The sequence below is a fragment of the Psittacula echo genome (assembly GCF_963264785.1).
Source record: "Psittacula echo genome assembly, chromosome: 8".
NCBI lineage: Eukaryota > Metazoa > Chordata > Aves > Psittaciformes > Psittacidae > Psittacula > Psittacula echo.
Window position 1 is genome coordinate 12,842,627 of NC_137744.1, and position 23,356 is coordinate 12,865,982.

At 41.8% G+C, this 23,356-nt stretch overlaps 1 protein-coding gene across 1 annotated transcript in view; it reads left to right on the forward strand.

The window, feature by feature from the left end:
* AFF2 (ALF transcription elongation factor 2) overlaps positions 1-22,792 on the forward strand; it is a gene marked incomplete at both ends in the record, with an annotated part of 338,204 nt that extends 315,412 nt beyond the window's left edge. Inside the window, 7 exons of the mRNA XM_080624489.1 lie at positions 3,213-3,349; positions 6,674-6,745; positions 7,106-7,199; positions 13,344-13,391; positions 13,875-13,924; positions 17,907-18,121; positions 22,671-22,792. Of these exons, the coding sequence (XP_080480615.1) occupies positions 3,213-3,349; positions 6,674-6,745; positions 7,106-7,199; positions 13,344-13,391; positions 13,875-13,924; positions 17,907-18,121; positions 22,671-22,792 (738 nt within the window). The remainder of the gene's footprint in view (positions 1-3,212; positions 3,350-6,673; positions 6,746-7,105; positions 7,200-13,343; positions 13,392-13,874; positions 13,925-17,906; positions 18,122-22,670) is intronic.
* Positions 22,793-23,356: the final 564 nt, after the last annotated feature.

Genomic DNA, 23,356 nt, shown 5'->3' on the forward strand with positions numbered 1-23,356 from the left:
TGTGGTGTAGCCGTTCACTTTGCCCCTCAAAATCAGAACTGAAAAAGAACTGGGTAGTTATTTACCTCTCACTTTATTATTTGGGGGAGGTGGAGTGTTGCATGTATATTTTATCATTCCACACCAGAGATTTTGTTCTTGGAAAGAAGTGGTTATCAAAAAAAAACAAACCAAATCAATCATATGCTATGTTTCTAAACACCAGACAAAAAGAAATTAAAATAAAATGGCTTTCCCTCTGCTTTCAGTGAGCTGAAAGAGAGTTGATCTGTCAAGCTGCCTGCTTCTGCTCTCCAGGCTGCATTTTGACTTAGGGCACGGTGTTACCAAGTGTGTTTGCAGTGGGAGGTGGGTTCAGGTTTTTGGCGGACTGCCGTGGCTGTCAGTAAGTGAGCAGTGATCCCTCCCGACATGTTTGGTTACAGGAGGTGGCCTGCACTGATGCCTGCAGCCCAGCTTAGCAGAGCATGTTCAGCCAGAGCCCTGACATCTGCATGCAGTAAGGGCTGCCAGAAGCAGACTGACAGCACCTCCCACAGCTGATTGACCTTTAAAGAAAATACACATGGTTCTGGCACAGGGATGCCTGCTCCACACTAGCAAATATTTACAGGCTCAGGCTCCTGATGATCTCAACATGCTATGTCAATCCACTTCCCTCTGCAGCCTGATTCACTAAGAAAGTGTTGACCTGTCTCCCATCCTCTTACCTTTGACTATGCCTCGCAGAAGCAGGGGTGTTTCTTAAGCAGAACTAAGAGCAGCAGGCACAGCACATCATGCTGCTGCCTGCAGGCAGGCCTTGCCTGTTGCATGCAGTTTGACACCCGGAGTGCTGTTACAGGAATGTGGGACCATACGGTACAATACAGCTTGCTGGCAGACAGAAATACCCATGAACAAAGTATCTGCTTTTTCTTTCCACTAGTTAGGTCTCGACTTCTTTTTTTTCCCCAGCCCAATACAGCTGCGTACAAATTATCTCCATGTAACACATTTGCTGTGGAATCCTGTAGTGTTAGTTGTCCTATGGAAACAATTGCTTCTGGTTACTTGGTGCTGACATGACAAAGCACACACAGCATTGAAAGATGTGTTTCAGTGGCTAGAAAGATAACACATGTGACCTCAAAATGTGTCAGCAAATGTTAATGGGATTTGTGGCAGTGCTCTTTCTGAGCTTGTATGGAAAATAGATTTCTGGTGAAGGGCAGGCTTGGAGAAGAGTGGCTGCTCGGCAGAAAAGGACCATGGGTGCTGATTGACAGAGCTGAGCATGAACCAGCTTGTGCCCAGGCATCCTGGCCTGTATCAGCAATAGCATGGCCAGCAGGACCAGGACAGCGATCATCCTCCTGTATTGGGCACTGGTGAGGCTGCACCTCGAATCCTGTGTTCAGTCTTGGGCCCCTCAGTACAAGAGAGACATTGAGGTGCTGGAGTGGGGCCAGAGAAGGGCAATGAAGCTGGTGAAGGGTCTGGAGCACAAATGTGAAGAGGAACAGCTGAGGTACCTAGGGGGGAGAAGAGAAGGCTCAGGGGAGACATTATTGCTCTCTACAACTGCCTGAAAGGAGGTTGTAGTGAGGTGGGGTCGGTCTCTTCTCCCAAGGAAGAAGTGATAGAACAAGAAGAAATGCCTCAAGCTGTGCCAGGGAAGGTTTAGATTGGATATTAGGAACGATTTCTTCACAGAGAGGGTCCTCAGGCATTGGAACAGGCTGCCCAGGGCAGTGCTGGAATCACTGTCCATGGAATTGTACAAAAATCATGTAGATGAGGCCCTCAATGACATGGTTTAGTGGTGGGCTTGGCAGTCCTGGGGTAATGGTTGGACTTGATGATCTTAAAGGTCTTTTCCAACCTAGCTGATTCTATAATTTTGTGTCTTATGGGAGTGACCCCAGGAAAACCTGTCTTTGTCTGGATGGCAGTAAGAAGTCAGCTAATGTGGATGGGCTGCTGCAGTGGCAACTGACTGTAGCATATGGAAGAGATCTTGGAGACCTCACTCTGTTCTCAGCTGAGCTGTGATGAGCTGAAGGAATTCCACCTACTCTGCTGGAGTCAGCATGGAGCAAAGGGCAGGATCAGATCCCATTTCTGGCTCAAGCTGTGTGTCTGTACTAAATATGCTTGCAGCCACATTCCTTCTTTTAAATACCACAAAAAGTAGTCTTTGGAAGACTTGAAGCAAGGAATTCAAAGAATATGCTGAGAAGCGGCCATTAGAATAGAGAGAAAATATTTAGAAATAATTCCCCTTTTGTGGTCATTCAAGTAATACCTATCAGTTATACAAAGGCTTTATATATAATCAATGCACAAGAGCAGAACTTGAAATTGAACGTATGCAGAGGGAACTAGTTGCAAAGACTGCTTAGAAGTAGCCACAAAGGCACAAATACTGTTACCTTGAACCAATACTAAATGTTTTGCTTAATATGTTGCTAAGATAGGCTTCCATTTTGTGAATTGAAACCATATTCAGATGCATCAAAAATATTTTGATAGAAACATACAAAGAAATTTTTAAATTATTTAGAATATATTGGATCTCTTATATCAAATGCCACATTAGTAGGATTCTTACATCCAGCTATCAAAAATTGAAAATGTTAAATACTGTTATAAAATACTTACTATAAAAATGTCATATATGATATTCATTACACATAAAAAAAGAAATCAGTATGTCTAAGTCAGTTTAATCACAACCATTATGAGGGCTAAAACCTTTTGCAATAAAATCCTAGTAAAATAAAATATTTAGCAGTGCTATATTTTCTCCCTTTTTTTTTTTTTTTTCTGCTCTTTCAATCATCACGTAAGTGATGAGATTATTTTTTTTGGTCAGCAGTTAACAGAATGTGATGTCTGACAAGTGACATGGCGTTGTAACTTGACATTCAAACTTAGTTCAGATGTCGAGGGGGAATACAGATTTGTTCAGACATGCTTAGTGTCCCTCATTGCCTGTATAAATCCGTGTCAATGGACATACACGGACTTTCCTTTGTGGAGCTTTGGGCTGTATACTACCTGAAAAGATTTGGTGAAAACAGTCCCTGCCTTAATTACTGTATGAATTCGTTTGTAACTACCAGCATTGCTTTGCTTTCATCCTAATGCTAGTGTTGCTTTGTATAATGATGTGTCTACCTAGAAATTAAAGCTGAAGGATTTTCTTGATGGTGTCATTCCCATTTCAGCTGGAGAAGTTCGGCAAAGCAGTGAATTATGCTGATGCTGCCCTCTCCTTCATCGAGTGCGGGAATGCTATGGAGCGAGATCCATTAGAAGCTAAATCTCCATACACCATGTACTCAGAGACTGTGGAACTCATCAGGTAAATGTCCTTTCTGTGATCATTTTCATCATCTCATTTCAGTCATAATTAGAACCTGCTATGTTTTAAAAAATACCATTTCGACGTATTAATGATTTGTCCAAGGCATCTTCATCTCAGAAGTCATCATAATTAGTTCTTGCCATTTTATTAATGTCATGGAAAATTTATAATTGATGGACACTGCTTTTATAAATTATCCCCTTTAGAGGTTATAATGTGAGTGTTATAATTTGCAATATTCATAAAATTAAAATTGAAATGTAGTGGGTGGAAGTAAAGTATAGTAATTTCACTGTTTGGCAATGACACTTGTCTTTTTAAAAGGTGTAGTTTTATAATTCAAAACATTAAAATGGGTCTATCAGGATTTCTATTACAAACCCTGGTTTTAGAGGTTTATAACTTGGCTGTTAAAAGAAAAAAGCTGAAACACATAAGATCATAGAGAAGAAGCTTTCTGCATGTATTGTATTAAGGAAGTATATTTTTAATGTTAAAGGAACGTGAACCAGCTGAATTAGTTTAAATACAGTTTTGTAGGCTTAGAATATGGATGAGAGAGCCTCAACTTACTAATAAAATGTCTGAATTATTATTTTAAAATCTGCTACTATTCCCTGTAGCTGTTTCAAAGTCTTGGCTCTATAGAAATAATGGTCTCCTGAGTAACTTAGGGCTTGTTTACTTTACTTGCACAAATTATCAAAGTGAAATCAAGCAGGATTAAATTTACCTGTAAGTAGAACAACAGGATTTTTCCTCTTCGCTGTGATGCACCTTTGCTTTCTTCAGTGTGTGCTGGGAATATCACCATTAATGTCAGTGTAATTGCTGGTAGTTTACACAAAAGAAAGAAAAGGAGGCAAATCAGGCCCTAAATGTTTGATTTTTAATATGACAAAGGTGGTTTTTTAACATGCAGAATTTTAAGATGCCAGATTAGCTAATGGGGACTGCCAAAAATAATGCATGTTTTGCATTCTGAGTAAGCAAGTATTTACATAATAAAATGTATCAGATCTTAAGAAGCTCTTACTCTTAGGTAAATAACGTGCTTGTTAAATATTTAAAACCATGTTTTTACATCCTACACTTCATAAAGAAAGAAAGAAACTCTGAAGAGATTACTTAACAAAAAAAGTCATGTTCACTCAACATTCAAGACCCAAGTTAAACTCTCAAGAGCAGAGGGCTTAAGAAAAGGAGCTGTCTACTTCTGTCTGCACTCTGACAGCAAACAGCACAGTACTTTGGGTCCTGAACTACATAACTACAGTTGTATGGCAGGATAAATTGTGTTTAAAGAAATATTCTTTAAAGAAGTAAGAGCTTCTTCATAGGAGCCCACACGTATCTTTATTTTTTAAGAAAACTACGTGGCACAGTGGAAAATGTTGCTCCTCAGCCCAGCGTTCTGTCTGTTCAAAAGTGGATGGACCAAAAGTCTTCATTCATTTAAGAGCCACACCACATGCACTGCTTAACTGGGAGAATGGCAACTGTAGGAGTAGCTCACAAGTGGGTGATACCTGCAGCTCTCCTCCACCACTGGTGCTGGATGGAGTCAGCTGCATGTATGGCTGCATCTTGGAGCAACGGGCACTCCGCAGCATACGCAGCCCCGCTGCCTTGATTCTGCCACCAGCTCCTGTATCAGCACAGTCCTGCTGCAGTCTCTGTGACAGGTAGACCTTGGCACAGAAGCAGCACCTGAACTGCTTTTGGATTGCTTTTTGAACTGCTTTTGGCTCTAGAAGAGTGTGGAGGACTTTGTTATAGTAGATCTCCAATTTCTAAATAGCTAAAGTCAGGTGAGATTAATTCCACCACCTACCATCAAAGGCAGAGTTCAACTTACCAACTCTTGTATGCAGCATCTTCTGGGTAGCCAGTGAGAAACTGGTTTGCCCGTTTAATTGCTGTCAGTGGTCAAACATGATTGCGCAGATGAGCAGCAGGCTGGTACAGGTTCAGTACACTCCATGGACAAATTCACTGCAGCAATGGGCTGCAGTAGGTGCTGAATGTAGAAACCAAGAATGCAGTTGTGCACACGCACTTTCTCAATGTGGCTTCTAATGTTAATGTAGATTATTTTACTGTGAGATATTCTCACTTTTACTCCTCACTTTTACTCTCACTTTTTAATCAGAGGCACCATTTGCCCCTTTTGCATTAGCTGTGTCTGCCCTGAGTATCTGCGTCAGACACCTATTTGTGAAAGCAAGTGAAACATCAAAGAGACTGGGAATATCAGAGATCTGACTGTCAAAGGTGCTTCAATGTTAATGGTAATGCTAATAGCCCTAATGTAACAATGGAAATCCCAGAAACATATTTATGTGTTTGATCAGATTTATTCAATATGACTGGAACAACAATACCAAAGAGCACGTGAGATAGGACATGGAAGAAGCACATGAGGTGCTGTGCTACAGCTGCAAGATGGGGGCTGATGATGGGGGTCGTGGGAGGAAGGCAGAGTGGGAGCAGCACTGCCTGCCTGCACTCCATTACCTCCTTGTAAATGAGAACTCATCAAGACTGCCTTAGATACCTTAAAACTTTCTTACGCAACGGTGAACCCTATTACTGATTCTAACACAAGTACCTGTGAAATTGCGTTAGGGCTCAGAACAATGATTTTATGCGATGAATTGATTTTCAAGAGACTAAATGCATGGAGTGGAGTGTGATCAGTTAAAGGGGGGAAAAAAAGAGAGAGAGAGGAGGTAGAAATACTCAGTCTTTGATGATCCAAATGCTGGACAGCAGCGATTAAACAGAGAGGGAAGACCATGTACGCAAGACTCATAAATTAATTGACCCAATACTTTAAAAAACTGTGAACAGAACCTTTCCTGTATTTAAAACCATTTTATGTATAAAATATATTAAAAGCTTTGAAGAAGCATTTATGAGAAGGATTTTGAAGGTATTATTCAAGCCCAAAGTAAAACCTTATTATAGATTACTCTTCAGTACATGTAGGGCCAGGATCATACGCTTCTGGCCAACGCTTACCACAAATGTTTACAGGACCCAGCCTAGATGGCTGGATATAATATCATTAATATGCCCAAACATAGTTCACCTCATTTGCTGAGAAAATGGGTTGGTGATTTACTTTTAGCCTTCCAGATTTTAAGTGGTGCTTTCTGTTGAATTTTACATTGATCTCATCATTACAGAATGATTTGGCCTTTAACTATTGCGGTTGGAGAAGAGTATCTATGTGTGGCTGATATTTTTCACAGTGTCACTAGTATTCTTGGAAACACCTTAACTCTCAATTTCTTCTCTCCTTACCTTTCTGACAAGGTATGCAATGAGACTCAAGAATTTCACAGGCTCTTCTGCCACGGAAGGGGACAAGAAATTAGCAGTTTTATGGTAAGTCCCATTGCAACAATGAGAGAAGCAGCTAAAATCTTAAGGAGGACTTTAAAAGTACTGAATTACTTAAGCAGCTTACAGAAGATCATTATTCTTGTTTTCCATTAAACTATTAAAGGATAACTAATGGATTTCTTCAGCAGCTGACTAAACATTTATTCTTCTAATTTATACTCTTATCAAGATGGGATTTTAATGCTTTTGACCACTTTTTTTTCATTCTCCATTTGCTTATGTTTCAAAATCTGACCTTAGAACAGAAACTGCAAAATGTCGGTCAGCATTTATTTTTTTTTTTACAGTTTATAGGTTTCATTAAGCAATGGAATTAACATAATCCTCTCGTAATTACCACAGCTACCGATGCTTATCGCTTCTCTACTTGAGAATGTTTAAACTAAAGAAGGACCATGCTATGAAGTACTCCAGATCTCTGATGGAATATTTTAAGGTAATCTTTATGCTGCTTAATTTATTGATGTGAAATGAAATTCTTACCAGTACCGAGAGCTTTCACAAGTATAAGTATGTTACTTAAAAGTTCCACATTTAACCTCTCCCCTGGGAAATGCAGACAGGATGGCTGCCAGGCAGTGGGGACAGAAGTAATTTGGGGGATTTTTGGATTAGTCACTTGATTCAAAGGACCATACTCAGTAATTCTACTAAAATAACATTATTCTCAACACCGTGTAATGTTTATGCAAGTTTCTGTAAAGGAAACTGATTCTTCCAAGATTTCAATGTGCAAGTGATTATGAGCTGACCCCTAGTGAACCATAATAAAGCAATTATTTAGGCTTTAGTTAGTTGAATTTAGATTTTAAATTCAGTGAGATTTGCTGAAGCTTATTGCAGATTTGAAGATTTCTCCTTTTATTTCTGTGGAACTTCAGATTGTCTTATCTACATATGGAAAGCTTGCTTTACCTTAAATCGAGTGAAGATCAGCTGATTGTCATCAATTTTTTTGATTGTCATCAATGTTTTCCTTTACCTTCTCAAATGCTGTTTAAGAATGACAGATCCTCACAATCCCTAAATTGAGAGAGAAACAGAATCTTTCTTCAGCCCTGCTAAGGTTTTGATATTTGTATTTTCCTGGTTAATGCTGTTTGAAGGATGCATTAATTTTTGTACTTTATTACTGCAAGTTAGTCTATAATTATGTAATTATACTGGTTTGTCAGCCCACCAGTCTTTTTTTTGTTGTTGTTGATTTTGTCAGCCTGTGTGAATTTGTTCCAGGCTTTGACATATTAGTAGTGCAAACCAGTAAAACTTTTAACATTGTAGTCTTTATATTTTAATGTAAATGGTCCTTCAGCTGCTAAATTCCAGTACTATCACAGCACCACCACTTAGTCCTGACTTCCCTGGTGTCCTCTGTGTGGAACTTGAGTAATACTACTCCTGATTGTATGCTTAAATTGAGGCTTTCTTGAAGTCATTAGGAGTGCATCTGTTGTACTCATGGAGTTTTCAGTCAGGGATTTGCACAACAAATTAAATTTGAACTAGACGTATCTGTAGTTTCAGCATTTACCTGTAATGTATTTCATCCACTTCAGGTTTTATCCTGAATGAATGTAGATTGTCTCTTAAAACATTTTCTGCAGAAAGTAGTGATTTCTTAAAAAAGAAGGGGGTAAAGGGGATTCTTCTTTTGTGCAAATAAATACAATGAAGAACATATTACTACACCCTGCATAAGACCCTTTTACTGTATCCGCACAAAAAAAATGTCTTTTAATGTAAATGAAAATGAGAGAACAAAAAATTGAAACATAATAGACAAATCAGGAATGCCAGTTTTAGGTATCCAATTGAAGCTGAGTATTTCAGCTAATGTTACTGTGTGTATGCTATAGGCACTGTAATTCATTTGCTAGAAGTAGTGTTTGAGTATATACAGATTATATGTTCAGGATCTTTTTGTAGTAAAGGCATAGGAGGAGAAGAAAATGGAAGCTATTAACTACGTATTAGTTTTGTATTGCTGCACAACGTTCTCTGTGTTCACTAGTGAGAATCTGTAATACAAATGAAATAGATTAACTGTTTGAATAGAGTTGTTATTCAAGATTTTACACAATTTTAGCTGTGAAAAGCACAGTTTACAGCAGAGCTGGAGAGGAATTTTTTGGCAGAATTGTTCTTCATATTCTTCCTTGCAAAATGCCACTTTGTCCAAATTGAAACCATTTGTGGACAGAACTGGTTCTGATTAATTTCCAGTTAAGAGTTTCAAATTGGTATTTTTTTACATTTCAAAACAGAAAATAACCATTTAATCATAAAAGTAGTTTTGAAATTTAAAGACAACTTAGAGTAAAATATGACTAAAATAATAAATTTTTAAAATTAAAACCAAACTTTATAGGATTAGCAGAAGGGGCATCCTTCAATGCATTTCACAGTATCACAGTATCACAGTATGTTAGAGATTGGAAGGGACCTCAAAAGATCATCTTGTCCAATCCCCCTGCCGGAGCAGGAACACCTAGATAAGGTTACACAGGAATGTGTCCAGGCGGGTTTTGAATGTCTCCAGAGAAGGAGACTCCACAACCTCCCTGGGCAGCCTGTTCCAGTGTTCTGTCACCCTCACTGAGAAGAAGTTTCTTCTCAAGTTTAAGTGGAACCTCTTGTGTTCCAGTTTATACCCATTACCCCTTGTCCTATCATTGTTTGCCACTGAGAAGAGCCTGGCTCCATCCTCATGACACTCCCCCTTTATATATTTATATACACTAATAAGGTCCCCCCGCAGTCTCCTCTTCTCCAAACTATAGAGACCCAGCTCCCTCAGCCTTTCCTCATAAGGGAGATGCTCCACTCCCTTAATCATCTTAGTTGCCCTGCGCTGGACTCTCTCCAGCAGGTCCCTGTCCTTCTTGAACTGAGGGGCCCAGAACTGGACACAATATTCCAGGTGCGGTCTCACCAGGGCAGAGTAGAGGGGAAGGAGGACCTCTCTCGACCTACTGACCACCCCCCTTCTAATACACCCCAGGATGCCATTGGCCTTCTTGGCCACAAGGGCACAGTGTTGGCTCATGGTCATCCTGCCGTCCACTAGGACCCCCAGGTCCCTCTCCCCTACACTACTCTCTAACAGGTCGTTCCCCAACCTATACTGGAACCTGGGGTTGTTCCTGCCCAGATGCAGGACTCTACACTTTCCCTTGTTATATTTCATCAAGTTTCTCCCTGCCCAACTCTCCAGCCTGTCCAGGTCTCGCTGGATGGCAGCACAGCCTTCTGGCGTGTCAGCCACTCCTCCCAGCTTAGTGTCATCAGCAAACTTGCTGATAGTACACTCAATTTCCTCATCTAAATCATTGATGAATATATTAAATAATACTGGTCCCAATACTGACCCTTGAGGCACTCCACTAGATACAGGCCTCCAACTAGACTCCGCCCCATAGACTACAACTCTCTGGCTTCTGTCCTTCAGCCAGTTCGCAGTCCATCTCACTACCTGATCATCCAGGCCACACTTCCTCAGTTTAGCTATGAGGATGCTGTGGGAGACTGTGTCAAATGCTTTGCTGAAGTCAAGGTAGACCACATCCACCGCTCTGCCATCATCCATCCACAATGTTATTTCCTCATAAAAGGCTATGAGGTTGGTCAAGCATGACTTCCCCTTGGTAAAGCCATGTTGACTGCCCCTCATAACCCTCTTATCCTTGACATGCCTTAAGATGGCACCAAGGATAAGGTGTTCCATCACTTTCCCAGGGATGGAGGTGAGGCTGACCGGTCTATAGTTACCCGGGTCCTCCTTCTTGCCCTTTTTGAAGACTGGAGTGACATTTGCTTTCCTCCAGTCCTCAGGCACCTCTCCCGTTTCCCAAGACTTGGTAAAGATGATGGAGAGCGGTCTAGCAATGACTTCCGCCAGTTCCCTCAGCACCCGCGGGTGCATCCCATCTGGACCCATGGATTTATGAATGTCCAGATTGCTCAACTGGTCCCTAACCCATTCCTCATGGACTAAGGCAAACTGCTCCAGTGACCTGACTTCATCTGAGGTCTCAGGAGTACAGGGCTCTTCAGGACTGCCTCCGGCAGAGTAGACAGAGACAAAGAAGGCATTCAATAACTCTGCCATCTCTGTATCTTCTGTCACCAGGGCACCCATCCCGTTCACCAGTGGGCCAACCTTGCCTCTGGTGTTAGTTTTATCAGCTATGTATTTGAAAAAGCTCTTTCTGTTGTCCTTGACCCCTCTGGCCAGATTTAATTCTAAGGAGGCCTTAGCCATCCTAGCTGCCTTCCTACATCATCTAGCAGCAGCCTTATATTCCTCCTGAGTGGCCAGCCCCTCCTTCCATGACCTGTAAACTCTGCTCTTCCACTTGAGCATACCCAGCAGTTCCTTATTTAGCCACGCAGGTCTCTTGGCCCTCTTCCTTGACTTCCTACGTGTTGGGATGCTCCGCTCTTGAGCTTGGAATAAGCAATTCTTGAATGTCAACCAACTATCTTGGGCCCCTTTACCTTCAAGCAGCCTTGCCCATGGGATTTCCCCTAGCAATTGCTTGAAAAGGCCAAAGTTTGCCCTGCTAAAGTCCAGGGTTGCAATTCTACTTGCTATTCCACTGGTCCTACCACACAAGATCCTGAATTCCACCATCTCGTGGTCGCTGCAACCAAGGCAGCCCTCAACCTTTACTGCTTCGACCAGACCCTCCTTGTTAGTGAGGATGAGATCCAGCAGCGCTCCTCTCCTGGTTGGCTCATCCACCATTTGGATGAGGAAGTTATCATCCATACACTGGAGGAACCTCCTGGACTGTGGCTGGGTTGCTGAGTAGTCCTTCCAGCAAACATCAGGGAACTTAAAATCCCCCATGACAACCACGTCCTGTGACTGTGAGGCTGCTCTCAGCTGGCTGTAGAAGGCCTCGTCAACTTCCTCACCCTGATCTGGTGGCCTGTAACAGACACCTACAACAGTATCGCCCCTGCCAACCTGCCCCTTAATTCTCACCCACAGACTCTCAACTCGCTCGTCCCCTGTTCCTGGACAGAACTCAGTACATTGCAGCTGCTCTCGCACATAAAGAGCAACCCCACCACCCCGCCTGGCTGGCCTGTCTTTCCTGAAAAGGACATAGCCCTCCATGAGTATATTCTAGTCATGTGAGCTGTCCCACCACGTCTCTGTAATTGCCACCAGATCATAATCTCCTGACTTAACACAGGTCTCCAACTCCTCCTGCTTATTTCCCATGCTGCACGCATTGGTGTACAGGCATTTCAAGGAGGGAGCTGAGCTCACCGATTTCACCCTAGGATTATAGGAGGCCTCCCAGTCTTCATCAATTCTAGAGTGCTGCCCCACTGGGGCAAGCCCAGTTACAACCCCATCCCCCTTCGAATCTAGTTTAAAGCTCTCCAAATGAGCCCTGTTAATTCATGCCCCAGCATCCTTTTGCCTCTGTGAGTTAAACCTTTCCCACGTGCCATCATCCGGACTGGAGCCTTATAAAACCAGCTGTTATCAAAGAACCCAAAGCCCTGCCTAAAGCACCAGTCTCGTAGCCAATCGTTTACAGACTGAATTTTCCTATTCAGTCCCACATCATCACCGGAAGATGGAAGAAGCGAGGAGAAGATCACTTGAGCCCCAGACTCTTTCACCATCCGCCCCAAGGCCCTGTAGTCTTTCTTCATCCCCCTCAGACTGCGGGAAGCAGCTTCCCCCCCACCTGTCTGGAAGACCAGCAGCGGGTAGTAGTCTGTCAGGTGCACCAGGCTGGGGAGCGCCTTGGTGATATCCCTGATCCAGGCTCCAGGCAGATTGCTCCAGGCATTTCAACTAGAAGTTTGAGGAACATTTTTACAGTTTTGGAAATGTGTTGTCAATAGTCATTGGCAAAACTGTTCAAATATTTTTATTGTCAAATAACTGCCTCCACTTGAGAACTGATCTTACTCTTGGCAGAGGTAGTACTTGTCTCCAGATATTGTTAGGAACAATCCCCAGACAGTAGAAAATAACATCAAAGCTGCTTCTTGACCCCTGAAGACGTCCCAGGGGAGTTTAGGATCTCCCTCTTCCTTATATGTGAGTGGGTGGCAAAAATATACACTACATATGCTTCCATGTCATGTTTAATGAAACAAGTGGCATGCTGTATAGGAACGTACAGGCAAGGCCAGTATGATCTTTTGGGCAGTGTTTTCTGCTTTGGTTAATTAGCAAGTGTAGCTCTGTTTTAGAAATCAAGGTTACAATTTTGCTCCCAGAGTCAGCTGCGTGACCGTGGGCCATGCCCTAGGCTGCTCTATGTTCCTCTGCATCTCTGTGCCTCATGTAAAATAGTGATTACAATAACCAGATGAATATTGTAATAATGATGATAATCCTTTGCAGAGAGCTTGTAAAATTTGATTGAATTCTCACTGTGTGCGCTGACTTCTTTGCAAGGAAGCTCAGAGTGATTGTTTTCAGAAAGCAGCATAGATAGCTTCAACTCTGATACTACCACTTTTTCTGGGAACTAAGATACCACCCAGTCTGAGCAAGACTGGAAGAATCTGGGCTTTATTGTTGCCAGGCAGTCTTTTTGTATGAGGTTGCACAAGGTGTTACACAGACGTGAAAGACAGAATGAGTAAGCAGGTAAGGCAAGTCAATTTGTGCAAATAAAATACATAAAACCAAGGCACTCAAGCAGATCCTTACTAGAAGTTTTATTTCTACTACTGTACGAATCCCAAGCCACCTTCCTTACAAATTTGGGAGGGATTAATTTCATTAAGGCATCAACCCAAATTCTTAGTGTTTCTTGTTGAAAGGTTAAAAGCTCCCCTAAAGATAACAAGTCATTGAGTAAGTTTCAGTGGTAATTAAGCCACTTCTTTGTGAAATGCATCTGCTTTTACTGGAACTTTACTGTATTCTCTCTTTGATTAAGTGACTTTCAAGGTATTGGTTGGAACCTACCAGTCATCCGCCAGCCATTTAGTTACGGGACTGATGTGCAGAGCTGTTCTGCTGTATGCACTGTAGCTCTTGCAAAGAAAACGGGGAGTGTTGAGCTTACATCAACAGTATTCATGTACTTGCATCACCTTTATTTACATTTTGGTTTTGTACTTACAGAACTCTTCAAAAGCTTCTCAGGCCCCCTCACCTTGGGGCGGCAATGGAAAGTGAGTATTTTCTGCTGAGTACTTCTGTCCAGGAACAAGTGGTTCCAAGAGGGGGGGCAAAATGTTTTGATGCCTTTAAAGGCAAAGGACAGGCCATGACACAATGATTTGGGAGCCACAGATATGTTTCATATATGTAGCAGCTTGAAAATGTTCTTCGGGCTATAGAATTGACCTTATAGCTGCCTTAGGCTTGTGGGGTGGGGGGCTTCCACTGGGCTAAATCAGGTACCCATGTTAGCCATCCAGTGTGGTTGGGAAGGAAGAGCCAAAACACATCTTTGTCTTTGTGCAAAGCCCCCTTAAGTCTAATATCAGCCGTGGCGGGTCTGTGCTGAATTCTTTGACAGTTTGCTTCTCAAGCCAAATGAAGGCCATAAAAATATCTGTTAATTAGCTAGCAAGTACCATGTCATTTCAGGAAGCCAAAGTAAAGTTAACCTTCATTGCAATGATATTTCAATGATTCGTTCAGTAATGAAAGACCAATGAATATTTCATTGATATATGGTAAGTGCTGTTTAATAAAACTGAAGGCATAATAGTGGTGAAAATGTGAAGGCACTTAGTCAACCAATTATCAGTGGCTTTATACTAATGTTAAAACACCCTCGCCTCAGATATGAAGTCAGGGCAATGCAATTATGATCTGCTATTCAGTGAAAGTGCATTGCTGCTGCAACCTTGCCTTTATTGTGTAATGTCTGTTGCCACCTGACACACATTTCTGCTGCTCCTTTCTCCTTGCCACACATACAGATACAGGAAAAACAAAGAAGAAGAACTTTACCTGTCTTTACTTCTTTATTTGAGTAGGCTGAATTCTAGGTGAAAATGATTCTCGGTAATGGTCTCTTTCTGGTGGTTCATAAGAAGATATTACTATTAGACACTCCAAGGAAACAAAGACATAAAACTAAAAAGGGTTGAAGTTTAACACACAGAGAATTGAAGCCTTCAGACACACTTTTTTCTGACTCAATGCAAACCCCCAAATTCCAACATTTTGCTTAAAAAAAAATACTGTCTTAGATGATTCAAAGTATTTTGGTATATATACACACACACCAAATCCCCAAAATTGTTTTATATGCATGTATAGAGATATTTTAGTATACGTTATAACACAAACTGAAGTGATGAAATAAAAAATCTTTTTAAATAAAAACAGAAAAGATATTTTAACACTGGAAAAGCAACTACTAAATTAAATTATTCAATATGTGCCAGTTTTTCAAAACATTGAAATGTCAGTGAAACCTTGTATTGCAATAAAAGTACAGTAAGGTTTACATAAAATTTTAGTGCCAAAATAGACCACTGGAGTGTTACACTTCTCTTCCTTTGTTCCTTAAGAACTGGCTTATACCTAAAAATTTCATAGAGCAGAAGTTATTCTTTTATTCCTGTCCTATAATAGACACCATGAAGTGTGTGCTCTGCAGATGATGACATCTTGCTTGCTATTTAAAGGAGCTGATTAGGTGCCCAGGTTTTAGATTCAGTGCGTTTTGACTGCAAGAGAAAATTCTTGTCTGGACACAAGGTAGGCAGCAGAAACCCAGCATTTGGTTCAGCATCACTTCTAACGTAATACCCAACTGATTGGTCTCTTCCCTCTAACTTTGGAGATAAGGAAGTAAAGCTCTGAAAGTGCATACCTCTGTCCTTTATTCAGAGAAGGAATCACCTGACATGTAAGAATAACTGAGTATGACAAGGCCTTGTTATAATGGTATTATTGTGAACATCCATGACCAAACACACAAAGGCCACAGTTCACACTCAGGTCTTCTGTCCCCTCAGAAGAAAAGCTCTCCAGCTGGCTCAGTTGCCGTATATCTTAGATGTTTCCTGGTGACCCCAGGGGTTGTCACGGGCCTGGTGCTGCCAGTGGCAACACATGCTCTGCCTTCCCCAGGGCTACTTGCTCTACAGTTTCCACTTATTCCCAGATGGGAAGAGAAGCCACACACCACAGAGGAGAAACTAAACACCATCAGGGTATGGCACCACTGGAGTCACATCAGCAGCCTAGTTTAGAATGGGGACACAACAGGGTATTCTTATGGGTTTTTTTTTGAACATAGCAAATCTTGTCCATTGCCATGAAGTGTAGTTTGCTTGGGATCTCAAACCATCAAAAATCTCAGCTTGGCTTACTGGGATTTCTGGCCACTTTTGTTTGAAAGGGTTGTGAACCTCTACAAAGTTGGCCTGAGTTCCAGGCTGGCAATGAAACAAAATTTCCTTGGTTTCATTACAGAAATGTTTCCCACCTCTAGCGACAGAAAGCACAAAATACAGCAATTTAATAGACTCACCACAGTAATAATGGCTGTGCACAACAGGGTAAATCCAATGAACAATGTGCTTTATTTGGCAGAAGTGCGTCAGCTTGTTGTAAGTGCCTCTAACAAAATACTCCTGATCTCCTCAGATACTTAACGATTTTTAACTGCTCCCAGACCTAATCTAGTATAGTTCAGCTCTTCTGTGCATTAAAGGCACTGCGGCATGTCAAGTGACCAGGATATTTTGAGACTTAAAGCTAAAACAGTTGTGCCATAGGATATGCTTAAACTATAAGCTGTGTAAAAAGGTAGTAGCTTCTGAATTAACTTGGTCTTTACCTCTGAAAAAGGATGTATCACAGGAGCTTTTTGGCAAGCACAGGTAATAGCAGGGCACTGCTGGAAAATCATAGAATCATAGAATAGTTAGTGTTGGAAAGGACCTTAAAATCGGCAGCAAAAGCTGTTGCCATAAATACCTTTCAGCCCAAGGCTGTGCTGTGGTGGCAATCTATCCTGTGGCACCTGCAAGGTATCAGCACAGCAGGTCTGTACCCACGCTTCATGTTCAGGACTGTTGGTGGTGTCCTGTAAAGCCAAGAGGAGGAGCTTTTCTACCCTGGTGTTTGGATCAGGCCCATAATGAGTATGAGTGGGCTTGATGCTGTTGCACAGCGTGAGGCACCCAGTGGCAGCCTCTCAAGAAGGGGTGCAGCATCTCCATCCAGAGGTTTAGCTTGGATGTTAGAAAGAATTTCTTCTCCGAAAGGGTTGTCAAGCACTGGAAGAGGCTGCCCAGGGAAGTGGTGGAGTCACCATCTCTGGAGGTATTTAAAAGCTATGTAGATGTGGGACTTAGAGACATGGTTTAGTGGTGGACTTGGCAGTGCTGGGTTAGCAGTTGCATTTAATGATCTTAAAGGTCTTTTCCTACCTAAATGATTCTATGATTCTGTAAATTTCAAAGAGAATAGCAGTATGTGAACGTTCAGTGCTGCACAGCTCTAAACATGAGCTTGCTGTGCTGACCTCTGCACTGCCTGCAGCCAGCAGGTGATTCCTAATTGCTGCTGTTAGAATTAAAGGAAAATCTATATTAGAACATTAGTGCTGCACTAAGTAGGTAACTTAAAACACTGCTCTGAACAAAACTGTGCAGATGAACTGTAGGCAATTAGAAACAAATCTCCATAGCCACTCTTAAAGAATCCTATAGAGATATTCATAATCCTACAGTACCCTCAGCTCCTAAAACTGCTTTGCAGGGTGCTTTTAAGACTTGCACTTTACTTATTGTGGTGACTGTTTTTGGAGCAAACTGTCATTGTGGTTTTCACAAAATGCTTTGATAATAAGCCAATATTGCACATTTAGTGTTTTCTAACTGCCATTGCAGCTTCTGGCAGCAGGTAGAAAGATCATTACAGCGATGAGATATTTCTTTGTCTGAAAGATTGCTCTATTTTGATGATAGATTTTTTTTTTCTTTTTCAAATAACAGGTTCATTTATGGGAGAATTAAATCCCTTTTTATTTTCAGTCATTCCACTTTATAAGCTCTCCTTTCTCATAAAACTAGGAAATACTACCACACATTCTCCACTGACTGGGTGCAGAGTTAATTTTTCAAGTACATTTAAGATGGCAGTGAAGTTGTGTGGGACTCACTCTCCCTTTACCTCTCGCAGGAGCACAGAAACGCCATCACCCATGTCCCTGAGCCCGTCCCCCGTCAGCTCTGCTGGAAGCAGTGCGGGCACCGCCGGCTCCTCCTCGGCAGGGACCATCACCATCCCTCAGCGCATCCACCACATGGCTGCCAGCCATGTCAACATCACCAACAACGTCCTGCGGAGCTACGAGCACTGGGACATGGCTGACAAGCTGACTAAGGAGAACAAAGGTGCCCCGCTCCGCTTCTGCTTTGTCCCTTTTGGCTCATCAGCTTTAGCTTGCTTTCTGTTCTCGTAGGCGTTGTTGGGAATTGGACCCAGAAGCACCGCATCTAGGAGCACCACTGAGACAGCTTGAGCAAACAGACCAAATCTGCTTGCTGGTCGCTGTAGCCAATGCATATCTTCTCTTGTCAGGCACAGGGGGGGATGTGTAACACACTGAACATGGGGTTATCAAAGCAGCTGGCAAATAATTTAATGAACATGAGCCCCAAGTGATGAGAGCTTTTGAGTCTGCAAGTTTGTTCACAGTTTCAGCTTCTCATAGAGCACCAAGGTTATTTTCAGACTGCTCTGTCAACAGGTTTAAGACTACTAAAATGCTAGCTAGGATAATAAGCAAACATTAGAAGTTATGTTTATGCAGGGAGTCCGGTTAGGAGATGTCCACTTTAAGCCATGACCTTGACTCTCCTATGGTTGAATTGCGAATCTGCTTGTATATTCCTAACAGCAAAATGTAAGTCTTTACCACAGTCATTTCAAAGGAGTTTTGGCAAGCAGTTTGTGACTGGGTTATATCAAGTGTAGTGGAGTGGCTGAGATGTAACTAAAGGACAAATTTGGCCTATTGTTGACCAGCTGTGAACGTCCCCATGATAATGTAATTATTCAGATTCCAGCTTTGGGCTTGCACAAATCATTAACAAAGCTTTCTTTGACACTAGAGATACAGAGCATAACTGGGAAATATTCTCATCATGAATTGGCTCATTCTCTTAAATTATACTGAGATTTCAGATGGCTGACTTCTCCTGACAAATGTGCTCGCTGTGTGCAGTTTGATCTTAACTCCCATTAATGTCAGTGGCAAATTTCCACTGATTTAGAGAAACTAAGCTTGAGATTTATAGAGTTTTATGTCTGAATGGTGGGTCATAATGATCTATCCCTGGATGAGGAACAATAATAGAAGTTCTGTCCAGTCCTCCCCACTGCTTCTTGTCTTTGTTCGCGTTGGTTAATTTAGTAGCAGTGCAGTCATTTTGGGTTTTTTCCATAGCTGCATCCATTTTCACAAAATGTGAAAGTGATTCCCTGTCAAATGTACTGCAGAATATTAAAGAGGGAATGCAGAAGGATGCTCTGATAGGAGAAAGAGATGGCGATAATCTTGTAATTAGTCCTGTGTGTTGTGGAGTTGTTAAATGTTCTACTTGGTATTGAATCAAAATAGCTCAGGCATTCAGCCAGCAGACAGAAAATGTACCCAGCCACTGCTGTTATCGGTCCTAGAGCTGGATGAGAAAAAACCTGCTGACTCTCTCTCTGCATTTCCCCCCTACACTCCTCTTTGTTCTCGTTTTGATTTACAGTCAAATAAACTCAATTCTGAAAAGCCATATAGGAATAATCTTTATTCAGATGAGCAGTCCCTTTGACTTTAGTGGAACTGGGTACATGAATGAGGATTTCTCACATGAGCGAGGCATCTGGGATTGTGCCCTGTTTTTTCATACCTTGTTTCACAAACTGCAGCCATGTTACAGGGAATGGGAAGTTCATGTTACTTCAGATTTAATTTAAGTACTGTAAACCATTGGAGAGAGATCAGAGTTTCATACATGCTATAGTGTGTCTGTCTTTACATTTTGTCTGGAAGGATACCTCATTTCTAATTAAATACTGAATTTAAAGTTGCATATTTATACACAATTAGACTGCAGTTTGAAAAATTCATGGGATAACAAAAAAGTATGTAAGAACTGCTGTGGTACTCTGCAGCCATCATCATATCACATGACGGATTCTATTTACAAGAGTATTTAAGACACTTTGACATGAGAAATGGTACAGTTGTTTTATGAAACCTAGCTGTAATTATTTTAGTACGTGCCATCTGCGCCTCTCAATCCAAAACACCTCTATCTTTGTGGCTGAGACAGGACTCATCCCTTTCCGCAGGCCTAGCTCTAATCCACCTTTGCCAGCTGGACTGGCTATTGCGGTGCCCATGCTCCAGGACACTGGTACATGGACTCTGAGTTTTAAAAATACAGCGTGACAGCAAACGGGATAGGTGCAAACCTCAGACTCTGCCTTGAGTCCCAGGTAAAGGACAGATCTCCTGGTCTCTCTCAGGAGTTTGGGCAGTCAGTTCATCAGAAAATTGAAAAAAATCATAATTTATAAAATCATAATTCATTCCCCCCCAAGTAAGAGTGGTCTCAAAAACCAAACAAATAAACACAAACCCACAAAGAATCTCACGTGTAAGATAAAAAATCATTTTCTTAACAAAAAAAAAAAAAAACCACACCACAGAAAATACAAACCAGATCCAGTGTCTTTTGGGGTTTGGATTTTGGTTTTTTGGTGGGGTTTTTTTTTTGTGGTCAGTTCTTACTGTTTCTGTCAATCTTCTGAATCACAGGATGTGCCTTGCCCAAGAACATGTCCCTGATGAGCAAATAGAGATGGATGTAAAAATGTGGCCGCATCGTTGTAATGTCTAATAGCCTTTACCTCTACATCTTACTGCTGTCATAGATGTTTCTTAGGTCATGCCCATGCAGACACAAGAGATTTCTTCCACCGTGTAAGAGTTGTGCAGCCTCGCCTTGTCCACGGCTGTCAGCTTAGGTTTTGTGCTCCTCTGAGTATGCCTGCGCGCTCCCAGTTTGGACTTGACTCATGTCCAGCTGGCTCAGAGCAGGAGACAGCAGCCCCTCTTGTCAGCCTGTCAAAAGATGTGCCATTAAAATAAAAAGGCATGGCAAGAGGGAGAACAGCAGAACTGTGACCTGCCAAGCTGATCTGGTTTGAAAAGGAGAGCGGGAACATACTGCTGTGTACCTCTGGTTGGATTTCCCCTGGTCAGTAGACTTCAGAGTCTGGGGGAGACTGGATGGAGTTTGTCACAAACTCTGCATCTGTAATGGGCCAGGCTAAACTGTAAACAACCTATGGGCTGGTTTGTGCTCATGAGAGATTTTTCACCATTTATAACATCAAACTCTCAGCTGGCTTTACAAAATCAGATTTTTTTTTAAGCTTCCAAAGATAGCAGCACTTTTTCTCTACAGCAGAAAACTATCAGCTCTGTAGGGACAAAGGCCTGTTCTTTCATGCATAAATTTAATAGTGGCTTCAGTGCTTGTAGCTTTCTCAAGAAATATTAAACTGAAATTAGGCTTTAAGGTGAATTCTCAGTCTTTAAAGCAATTACTATTTATTTGAGTCTAGAATGAGACCTCTAGAATGCAAGCAAGACAGTGCATTATTTCACTTCTAAATGCATTGATTTTACACTGGAGGAGAGGAGTAAAAGAGAGGAAGGAAGATTAAATGTAACTGCTGGCTGCAGCATCTTAACGCAACTGGTGATAGCCCTAAGCTTTCATTATGCTTGCCTCCAGCCGAATCACTTTGTGCTGTGATACTGCTGTAGCTCCCAAGCTGACCAAGGTCAGTCTGTCAGTACTTGGATAGAAGACCTCAAAGCAGCACTTGCTTGCTGAAGAAAGTACTGATAATGATTTTGTACCCAACATTTGCTCTCCCAAACTGCAGCCAGAACAGTGTTAGCTGGCTGAGTGCCGTGTACTGGATTTTAGATAGGATGAGAATGTAAGGGCTCAGCCACTGTTTACTATGACTGTTGGTTGTCATCTGAGCTCTGAGGGGCTTCAACTGAGAGCAGGCTCCACTTTCCTAAATATAGTGTAAGTGTTGTATATGTGGGAATGCTTGCACCCTAGTGAGCAAAAAGGCAGCTGTGGCAGAAGAGAGGACACAATCCAGTTCACCATTGAAAGCAATTAGGAAAGGTCTGTTAGCTCTAACAGGATTAGTCTTTCACCCAGAGTGCATCTATCACATGGCATAAAGTAAACTAGTGTGTCACTTCCTAACTATGGCTCTCTGTTTAGTGACCTTCTGTTAACCCTTCCCAACAGCAGATCCCAGTGGCCTTGCCCATATTTTCTTTCCCCTTACAGGTTTCCATCTCCTAGATGTTATTTTCCTGCTGTGTTCCTTCTCTCCTATTCCTTCTCCCTGCCTACCCCACACATCCTTTGGGGTCTGCAGCTGCAGCAGAATGAGCAGAGGGCCAGAGCTGCTGCAGAGGCAGTAACAGAATTTGGAGGATGAGGAAAAGAGCAAGCAAGGCTTTCTGTAAGATCCAGACTGGCTCTTCATGCACAGGAGAGGGTACAGCATAGAAAAGGAAATGCCGCAGTTTGTTACCAGCTATTTAAATCATGCAGTCAGCAAAGCTAGGCTCAGGAAACAGAAAGTGCATATCATCAGAGCTAAGGAAAGACTATTGGCAACCACTCATACTACGTTGTGGCTAACTTCCAGTATGGATAATCTAATTTGGTCTGCTTAAATATATTGCTGCCTTTCTTTCCTACTGACCATGTGCTCATGTGTGCAATGTCTTGCAAACTTACTAATTGCACTGCTGCTGCTGAGTGGGAAATCATGGTATACGTATGTACTTCAGTAACATTGCCTGAAGGAATGACTTATGTTTCTTGTGTATTGCAGAATTCTTTGTAGACCTGGACTCAGTGATGGGACCCTTAACACAACACAGCAGTATGACCAATCTGGTTCGTTATGTTCGCCAAGGACTCCACTGGCTCCGCATTGAGGCTCATTTGTTGTAGTGACTGCTTCCCTGTTCATAACATCCCCATTCTTCTACCTCTACCAGCGCAGAGACGATCACTGGTGGAACTCCACTCATTTTTGGAAGTTTATTCATGTAACTTCATTTTTATTGCCTTTTTTAATATCCTATCTATTGGAAGTAGAAGTCACCATAAATTGAACTTATGACTCAAGAGCAGTATGTGTTGTACCATCTAATCATTTTCGACAATTTTCTATGCCTTGTGTCTCCTGGATCCTGCCATCCTTATGTGCTTTATGGAACGGTACATTCCCTGCAGTATTGTTTTAAGTCCATGCTGCCTTCAAGTGAAAACAAAAAAGCACTTTGAGAAGATATGGATTCCTGAGAAATAGTACAAAGCGTCTTAAATATTTGAGGGTATATATGAGAAATCCCTTCTGAAATAAATTAGTAGAAGTTATAGCTATTCATATGATTTAAAACCGTCTTCTGAACCTGAACCAAGCTTTTTGACGCTGAATTCTGGCATCATTACCTGACATAGTACATTCCTAAGGTTTCATGTTTCCTATAGGCTTAATCTCTAAAAGAGAAC